General features: G+C 43.4%; 2 protein-coding genes across 2 annotated transcripts in view; both read right to left on the bottom strand.

Moving 5' to 3' along the window:
• The window catches only part of Lzts3 (leucine zipper tumor suppressor family member 3), a 21,363-nt gene extending 13,192 nt beyond the window's left edge, over positions 1-8,171 (bottom strand). The window contains exon 1 of the mRNA XM_033761216.1: positions 8,103-8,171. The gene's annotated coding sequence lies outside the window, so the exon portion shown is untranslated. The remainder of the gene's footprint in view (positions 1-8,102) is intronic.
• Positions 8,172-8,304: 133 nt separating this feature from the next.
• Positions 8,305-9,848, bottom strand: part of Ddrgk1 (DDRGK domain containing 1) — a 12,132-nt gene continuing 10,588 nt past the window's right edge. The window contains exons 7-9 of the mRNA XM_010611056.3: positions 9,405-9,461; positions 8,854-8,902; positions 8,305-8,489 (exon numbers count right to left, since the gene is read on the bottom strand). Of these exons, the coding sequence (XP_010609358.1) occupies positions 8,323-8,489; positions 8,854-8,902; positions 9,405-9,461 (273 nt within the window). The 3' untranslated portion in view covers positions 8,305-8,322. The remainder of the gene's footprint in view (positions 8,490-8,853; positions 8,903-9,404; positions 9,462-9,848) is intronic.

Here is a 9,848-nt window from a genome sequence, read left to right as displayed (position 1 = left end):
AAAAAAAAAAAAAAAAAAAAAAAAAAAAGGAGAAAAAGCAAAAGCAAAAGCAATTATTAAATGAAACATTCACAGCTGGGTGTGGTAGCAATGCACTGGTAGTCCCAGCAACTCAGGAGTTACAGTCCTGCTAGGGCAAAAGAGACACTTCATCTCAAAAGAGAAAGAAAAATAATAATTTAAAAATAAATATCCCAAAGAACCTTCCTAATAAAGTAGAAATAACTGAAATTAAGATTTGCCATTATGGGCTGGGGATTTAGCTCAGTGGCACCACACCTGCCTCGTAAGCACTAGGTCCTGATTCTATCCCCAATACCAAAAAAAAAAGATTCACTATTATGTGGTACCCTGACTCTGGTAAAATCAGGAGGGCCCTGAATGTCCTAACCACATGTTACCTCCCTCTTTGGGCCTGTGGATAAGATTCCCCAGTCAAACAATCCTCTTTATCAAATGTGCCAGGTATAGTTCCTGCTTGTCTTGCAGTACAGGGTTTTAGTTCCCTGACACCCCTCAGAATTAAGGCCAAGCACATCCCCTGCAGGAGCCAGAGGACAACCCATCCCCTGGTTACTATGTCTACTCCCCATACCCCCCAGCTGTACACTCCATCCCCAAGGGCAACTCTCATGTGGCCTTGTGATGTTGGGATTGTATGTAACGTAAACTGCTGTCAGTCTCACCTGTCCGGTGTCAGGAGTCCTGTTTGGCAACTATTGTAAACTTAGGGTAGATATCACTCCTTCATCAATTGAACTAAGAGGCAGTGATTATAACAAAAAGTCAGAGGCAGGGGGATCACACGTTGGAGTCCCACTAAGGCAACTTAGTATGCCCACCTCAAAAATTTAAAAGGACTTAGTATGCAGCTGGGTTCCACATATACACATACACACACTCAAAAGACTGATGATATCCGATGTTGATGAGGCTATAAGGAAAGAGGACAAGTATAGTGGGGCTTATTTTGCAGTCCTAAGGACTGAACCCATGGCCTTCAACATGGTAGGCAAGTGCTCTATTATTGAGCTACCATTCCCGAGCCCTCAAATTGTTTTAGGTTAAGTTCTATTCAATTTTATTTTTGTGGGATGGGGGAGTTTGAGACGGGGTCTTGCTATGTAGTTCAGGCTGGCTTCAAATTTATGGTGATCTTTCTGTCTCAGCCTCCCAAGTGCTAGGATTATAGGTGTATGCTACCATGCCTGACTTTTATTCAATATTTTAAAAAATTAGTTATATATCATAAGAAAATATGAAGCTCTAATTCATCTTCTAATATACAATGATCTTAATGCCAAAAACTGACAAGTAATATAAAAGAAGAAAATTGTGTGACTGATTAATTATCTGTCTTCTCCACTAGTTTATAGTACCCATGCGGAAAAGATTCTTTTTAAAAATTCCATGTCTCCATCTAATACTCCTAATAATGGCCTCTCAAGGATGTTAGGTCCTTATCCCTAGACCCCATGAATATGTTTTGTTACAGAGCAAAGGGAAATGCATATTGTAGACAGAATTAAGGTTTCTTTTCTTGGGGGGGCAGGTACTGGGCATCCAACTCCGATCCTTGTGCTTGCGAGGCAGGTGGCAGAACCACTAAGCTAAATCCCTGACCCCAGAATTAAGGCTTCTGAGCAACAGATTTTAAAAAGAGATTAGCCTTAATTATCCAGGTGGGCTCAGTGTAATCACAAGGTCCTGAAAAATGAAATAGGGACACACAACACACGGGAGAGGGAAGAGGAGATATGATTATAGAAAAATGGTCAACAATGAAGCATAATCGGTTTTACAGATTGAGGAAAAGGGCCACAGGCCAAGAAATATGGGTGGCCTCTGAAGACTTGAATCTCCTGAAAGGAACACAGCCCTACCCTGATTTTAGTCCAGTAAGACTTGTGTTGGACTTAAAGTTACAGAACTGTTAAGATACTAAAGCTGTGTTGTTTTACACTGAGTTTGTGATAATTTGATACAGCAGCACTAAAAAACTGATATAACAGATGCCTGTTCATTTGTTGAACGATGAAACTGCAAAACCTTAGGTCTTTAGATGAATGGGCAAGGAGAAACATCGCTCACAGAACCAAAGGGCCATTAAGCAGTTGAAAACACTTTAAGGCTTACTGATATTAAGGAAATGCAGGTGAAAATTTATCAAATTAGCAAAGACTGAGCCAAGGCTGAGGCTCAGTGGCATGGTGCCTGCTTGGCAAGTACAAGGTCCTGAGTTCTATCCCTGGTACTGCAAGGAAAAAAAAAAAAGCAAAGACTATTCTGATCCTGTGGGATCCTACCCATCAGGTCATCAGGCCTTGGGGCTTCTCTGGGATGACTGTACAGTTACCTCTGAACACTAGTCTGGGAACACAAGAGGCACTGTAATCCACACTAATACTGTTTGCACTAAAAGTTTTCGCAGCTACATTTGCTTTATGAGGAAATGGAAACGCCTGGAACTGGGCCAAAGATTCCTGGGAATTACTAGTAAAGGTCTTGGGGGTTATCAAGACCAATATAAAAGCATAACTGAAATGGTCATGATAGCACTATGCCAAGGTCTTTTACAAGCTGTTTTTTTTTTTTTTTTTGGTACCAGGATCCAACTCAGGACTTGCAAGGCAGGCAATGAAACCACTGAGCTAAATCCTCAGTTCTACAAGCTGTATTTAAGCTAAATTGAATACACATAAACACACATGTACAGATGGTCCATGAAAAATATTAAGGGAGGCCCGGCGTGGTGGGCCTGTAATCCCAGCACTCGGGAGGCTGAGGCAGGAGGATCACTGTGAGTTCGAGACCAGCCTGGGCTACATAGTGAGTGCCAGCTCAGTCTCAAGTATACAGTGAGACCCTGTCTCAAAACAACAACAACAACAACAAAAGAAAAATATTAAGGGAAAAAATTGAAAAATAAACGACTATTCTCGTCACCATTCTTTACTAATTACACATTTTACCTATGGCTTATGCTTTTATGTTCCCCGGTGTCCTCCTGTAAATTCTTCCCCCTGTGTAACTGGGGATGGAACCCAGGGACTCACAAATGGTAGGCAAATGCTCTATCACTAAGCCACATCGTCAATCTGTTCCCCATTTATTGTAACATTTAATGTTGTTTGTATAATTGACAATAGTAAAAATTCATCTACACCTACATACTGTAAACTTCACTGCTAAGAATTAGAGTAAAAACAAGGGCCAGTCACCACAACAAGCAAGTTCTATGTACTCACATCTACTTGTGAAACAGGAGGGTCTTTCTTTATTTTTTTCTTTTTTGGGGTGGGGAGGACGGGTTCTCACTAAATAATCCAGGTCTTGAACTCATTAGCCCAGACTAGCTTTGAACTCAGTGATCCTCCTGCTTCAGCCTCCTGTAGATAGACATGGCGGTGGCTTAATAAAACTTTTATTATCTGCCATTGTGTTCTTCAATTACATTTGCCAACTTTTCCTCTCCTAAGCTGCTGCCATTCAACACAGTAACAGATGTGGAAAAATAAGAATTTTTTGATAATAGATATGTTCAATAGTGTCACCCATGGCATTTGTGTTTCTTACTGTGGTTTACATGTATCATGATATGAAGCAATATGCACAAACTAAAAAGACATTAAAGCAACTGCCAAACTATACATAAAGCTTGTGTCTGCACAAATACACTGTTCAGTTAACTACACAGTGAAAAACAAAAGTGACTTGAAATACCTTGAGAAACAGGTAAAAGAAAATCTGTTAGTACCGTCTACCTAGAATGTACCAATAAATTAAATTAAAAAAAAAAAAGAAAGAAAATCTGTTAAAGTAGCAGAGGTATTAAATCTCACTCAATTCTGATAATGGTTGGACCATTAACAGTTCTGGGGGCTTTTACTTTTGATGGTGGTAGGGCTCGAATTCTGGGCCTTGCACATCCTAGGTAGGTGCTCTACCACTGAGCTATATCCCCAGACCTAGTTTTGTTCTTATTCCTAACATGTTTTTTATATATGTTAGAAATGTAAGTCAAACTAAAATCATGTAAGAAAGTTAAAAGTACTAAAATCAGTGAAGAGTAAATCTAGCTGTAAGGACTGCATGCCTATAATGCCAGCTATGTAGGAGGCTGAGGCAAAAGTACCACAAGTTCGAGGCCAGCTTGGGTGACTCAGCAAGACCCTGTCTCAAAATTTAAAAATTAAAATTAAAAATTAAAAGGGATAGCTTAGTACTCTGGATTCAATTATCAGAATTGCAAAAGTAAAAGAGTGAATCTAGAGGCCAGGAATTTAGCTCAGTGGTTCCGTCGCCTGCTGCGCAAGCGCAAGGACCCAAGTTCAATCCCTGGTGTCAAAAATAAAAATAATAAAAAAAGTGAATCTAGTAGTATGTACAAAGTTATATGTGAGCAAGTTTAATGTTGCAAAAGGAAGTATTTGCTAGTTTTCATATAAGGTTTCTGTATCCATATTACTATAACGAATTATCAAATAATGTCTTAACCCAAAAATTATGTATAGTAGCTGGGCACAATAGCATATACCTGTAATCCTAACAATCTACAAGGCTGAGATAGAAGAATTTCAAGTTTGAGTCCAGCATGGGCAACTTAGAAATTTCCCATCTCAAAAATAAAACAGGGCTGGGGATGTAGCTTAGTGTGAAGGCTCTGGGTTCAATCTCCTGTACTGCAAAAGAAAACAAACCAAGACACTGTCCCAAAAGTCTGAACACCACAGTCACAGTGAAGAGTTGCCTCTAATAGTGAAGTTGGGCCTTGGAACTAGAAGTGTTGGGTGTGGGTAGGAGTTTAAACCTCAGGAAGGTTTAAAAGGCCTACCTCCAACAATCTAAAGATGGTTAGAGGAAGGAGCTGACAGAGTGATGACTCTATAAACTACATGATTGTAAAGGTCAAAGAAGTGAGTTACTGCCGAGCATGATGGCTCACACCTATAATCACAGTACTTGGGGAGATAAAGCAGGAGGATCACCATGAGTTCGAGGCCAGTAAAGGTTACATAGTGAGTTCAAAGTCAGCTTGAACTACACAGCAAGACTCTTGTCTCAAAAAAAACGTGGGGGGGTGAGTTACTAACTCAAAACACTGATTGACTAACCATCCTCCCCTTCTCCAGATTATCACACCAAATATAACCCAAACCTCTAGGCTCAGAATTCACATCCCTTCCCACCTCTGGCTCTCATTCAAAGTCTTCCCTTCCTCCACTGAACACTCCACACTCACTTAGGGGCCTTAGATCAGCACCTGCACTAGTCTTGACTGTGGAAGCCAGCCACAGGAGTCATTCAACTGTTGGGTGAATGGAGACCACAGGTGGATTCCCAGAGCTCAGCCATTTTAGCCTATTTTCTGAGGCTTAGCACAAGCCAAGGCCATAGACAGCTCACTGTGTTAATGTAAAAATTTTTGTTACTGGGAATTTTTTTGTTGTTGTTGTTGTTACTGGGGATCAAACTCAAGACCTTGTGCTTGCCAGGCAGGCACTGTGTCGCTGAGCGACATACCCGGTTCCTCTTACTGGTCATTTTAAGCATGTAGGAGAAGAGATTAGTATAACTTCCATGTACCCACAGTTTCAGTAATTTTCAACTAAAAGCCAATCTGGTAAATTGCAATTTCTCAAAAGACAACCTGATACTAACTACAAAGCTCTCTAACCATGGGTCTTGTAACAGCCCATGAAGATCCATGAAAAAGAGGTTATGATGGAACCAAAAAGAACCAGACTAGACTCTACCAGGAGGAAGTAGTATCATAATAGACCTATGTTAAGCTGGATGGTGAAGACAGACAGGGCTTCCAGGACAAGCTTCACTGGGGAGTTACAAAAACCAGAACTTATCTGGTTGGAGCCAATAGTCTCTGATATATGAGAAAATTTTAACTCTGAAAAAAGGGCCACCTATAGGTTTAAAGTGTTCAGGTAGGATCACGAAGAAGCTTGGGGTCCCTGGTCCTGAATCTTGAGTCACATCAGCTACCTAAGACAGTAACCCTAGTGCTCCAAGATAAGTGAAAACTATTCCTTAAGAAAGGAGTAAAAAGCTGGGTGTGGTGGCATATGCCTATAATCCCAGCATTCAGGAGGCTGAAGCAGGAAGATAACTGAGAGTTCCAGGCCAGACACAGTTACATAGTGAGTTCGAAGCCAGCCTGAACTACACAGTGGCACCTTGCCTTGAAAAACCAAACTAAACCAAACCAAACCACCCACAAAAACAAGAGAGAGAGCCAGAGATTTAGCTAAGTGGTCCCACCGGCTGCTTCACAAGCATAAGGTCCCAAGTTCAATCCCTAGTACCAAAAAAACAACAAAAAAAACCCAAAAACCAAAAAAAGAGAGACAGAAAGAAAGCAATAAAATTAAAATAGAAACAATGAAGGCTGGGGATGTAGCTCAGTGGCGCTATGCCTACCTGGCAAGCACAAGGTCCTGATTTCAACTCCCAATAGGGAGGGAGAGAAATAATGAATAAGCAAATGTAAATCAAGGTACTGAAATACTTATAAATAGTTCCAGTGCCACATGTACAATTATACATGTGACATGTATAATACTGTGTGTCTACTTTTTAAGATACATATGCACTTAGAGTAATTTCTAGCTGTGGACTGTGGCTCAGGGGCAGAGTGCTTGGGCACGATCCTGAGGCTACTTCAGGCATCATGCTACCTGCTTACAGTGGGGGAGGATGGCTGAGGGGAAGAGGGAGGAGTTCTTAGAGCTGCCACCTAGTTCAGTTAGAAGCCCCTTACGCTAGGGACTTTTATTTTGGTATTGGGGATCAAACTTTCAACCTTGTACTTGTGAGGCAGGCTGGTGCCAATGAGCTAAATCCCCGGCCCCTTCTGGGATCTTAATAATTAACAGCTTTATCACTTGCCTCTCTACCTACCTTCACCTTTTGTTCCCAGGCTCTCAACTTTGGCTGGCCTCTACAATCTCCTACTGATGTGTTCTGATCCTACCTCTAGAGATTTGGATTTAACTGATCCAGCGTGCAGCTGGCATGAGACTATGGAAAATTCCCCAGGTGACTCTAATGAATAACCGGGGCTGAGAAACACTGATCTAACTGTAAGTCATCTCTGCTTTCCCTTTGTAATTTTATGTTCCTACCTCATACTGTGGTTATGTTTGTTTCTTCCCTCTCCTGCTATTCCAGATGGCCTTCCAAACAATGCATGCAACCCTTCACGCACTGACTCCAAGTGCCAGCTGCTGCTGGAAATAGCAGTCACACCTTACTTGGAGATAGATTTTATAGTCAATGCTTATAGCACAAGAGTCAAAAGTTACTCTCCACAACACTTCTGTAAGACTCTGCCTGGATCCTGACACTGTCTCCCCATCACCTGTCCATAGTTTCCTCCTGGACAGGAACAGAAAGTTGCCTCCTCCAGGCATCAAAGAAGGTAGGTGGTTTGTTTTGAGGCCACTTTGCATTAAAAAAAAAAATGTAAGTTTAAACATGTGCCTCAGGCCAGCAGGATGCTCACACCATGAACAACCCACAGGCACCAGTGACTGACCCTATAGGAGACACACAGTTCCCATCACACACCCACTCCTGAGCATATGGTCCTCATAGCCACCAGTGAGTAAAATCACCCACACCATTTAAGATGTTTTTGTCAAGGATAGAGAGCTGAACTCATGTGCTCTGCTATATGAACAATGTCCTTCCACTGCACAACTATATTCAGCTTAAGTGGGCCTTTCTCTTCCTCTACCTGCCCCACAAGGAGCTGGCTAGTCCCTCTCCTTCACTAACCCTAACCCTTCCCGGCCCCCTCAAAGGCTGCTGTTTCATAAGAGTGTAACACTGGCATCTCTCATTAACTCTTCTCCCCAGGGCTCTCAGCTCTACGTAGAGTTTCTGACTTATGAGACTTCTATATGCAGTAAAGGGTGGCACAGCCGAAGAGCTCTCCCCACTTTTACTTTGAGAGGGAAAGAAAGCCAATCTAAACTTTGGGAGCTGGGCCTATAAGGCACAAAAGAACACAGTAAGTACACAATAGGTGTTTTATGAATGCATAAGAATGGGACTTTCACCAGCTTACAAGGGACTCTCCTCACCTTTCAGCTATACACTGAGGCGTGGATCTCAACTGCTCATCTGAGATCCCAGACCAGGGCATCTGCCACACCAAGCCACACAAAGCTTAGCAGTGCTCACAGGCCTTTAATCTGAACTTCCTAGCCACACTCCATCATCGGCCCAGCTCACCAGGGAGGGATAAAGATATATAGCCAGGCATGCTACACCAGCTCCAAGTCTGAGAGGGTAGGGCTGGGGTCAGGCTAGAGCCTGGGCAGGGGCCTCCTGGCCCCAGGCGATGAGGGAGTTGCTAGCCTGAGCAAGCTCGGTGATGGACACTCGGCCCCGCTGTCGGATGAAGTTGGCCACAGCAGCCAGTTCCTCTGGGGTTATGTAGATGAACTTGCCCCGGTCGTCAATCACACCTGTGGGGACATGCAGGTTGGAGGACTGAGCCATTTTGGGGCCTCCCTATCTGGCCTGAGAATGCTTACCCATTCCTTCATAACTAGCTCAGAGCCCTTCAGGTCTCCTGCCTGCCCAGCCTTTCCTTGCTGCATCCCACCCAAGCAGATAAGTCAATCAGGCTTCCTGGCCTGACCTTATCAACCACAGCCAGTCTGAAGCTGCTCAGCATGTCCTCCTCCTAAATGGGACCGACTACTTAGTGCCCCTTGCTATATACCCTTCCCATACGCAGAAAGGTCAGTCTGGCTCTGCAAGGAAACCCTGTAACCCCTAGACACTCCCCAAGGTCAGGGCCTGTACTATTGATTCTCATACTCTTACCTGTTAGAGTCCCCTCAGCCAACAGGTCCTGGATGCGATTTATGGTGTCCTATAAGGAGAACAATTAGTGGAGAGACAGGTGGTCTTGTCCCCAGAAAAAAAAAACATGTGCAAGCCTTCTTCCCACCACAGACAAATTCCGTCTTGTTCTCAAAACTGTCCTGTAGTATGACTCTGTGCTGCTTCTCTGGAAGGACCCTGGAGAGAAGGGGCCCTGGTTCTGGGCTCTGCAAGATCCCAACAGAAGCTCTCTTCCAGTGGGAGAGGAGCGGTGGAGATGTGGCTACAGAGAAGCTGTCTGCAAGGGAGTTGTCAAGGTAACTGGATTTCGGCTGTTTGGTCATAGGAGCTGATAGAGGGATGGGATTTTTTTTTCTTTCCACTTGTTCTTCTGTCTAGCAGAAATGCAGTATTTTGAAGGTGCCAAGAGATACCTACAATCTGCTTACTCTTGGTTGAGGGCAGGTTAGAGGGGCATTGGGAATCTCCATCTTTAGGGCAGGACAATTCTACTGGCCACACAGACCCCACAGGCTCCTTCCAGGGCTTACCTGAGTCCGTAGGCCCACCTGGGAAGCCAAGTCTTCTAAAAGCACAACTTTGGACTTCTACAAAGGAGAGGGAGAGAAAAGGAGAGAGGCTGAGCTTAGGCAAATCCCTCCCACATGGGTGCCCTCTGAGGTCTGCATTCTTATCTGACCTATTCTGTTTATGTATTCTTTTCATTTTTATTTTTTCCTCATACTGGGGATCAAAGTCAGGACCTTGTGCTTATCAGGCAGGCTCAGTGCCACTGGGCTTCATCCCCACCTCTGACCTATTCTGTTTAAAAAGTTGCTTTTTTTTTGGTTTTTTGAGATAAGGTCTCCCTATGTAGTTGAGACTGGCCTGGAACTCACTGTGTAGCCCAGGCTGGTCTCCAACTCACAGTGATCCTCCTGCCTCAGCCTCCCGAGTGCTGGGATTACAGCCATGCACTACCACACCCAGCTTAA

The sequence above is a fragment of the Fukomys damarensis genome, unplaced genomic scaffold, assembly GCF_012274545.1.
Source record: "Fukomys damarensis isolate Sample0158 unplaced genomic scaffold, DMR_v1.0_HiC HiC_scaffold_7, whole genome shotgun sequence".
In the NCBI taxonomy this organism is placed as follows: domain Eukaryota; kingdom Metazoa; phylum Chordata; class Mammalia; order Rodentia; family Bathyergidae; genus Fukomys; species Fukomys damarensis.
Note: the sequence above shows the minus strand (reverse complement) of the source record. Positions and strands in the feature narration are given on the sequence as shown.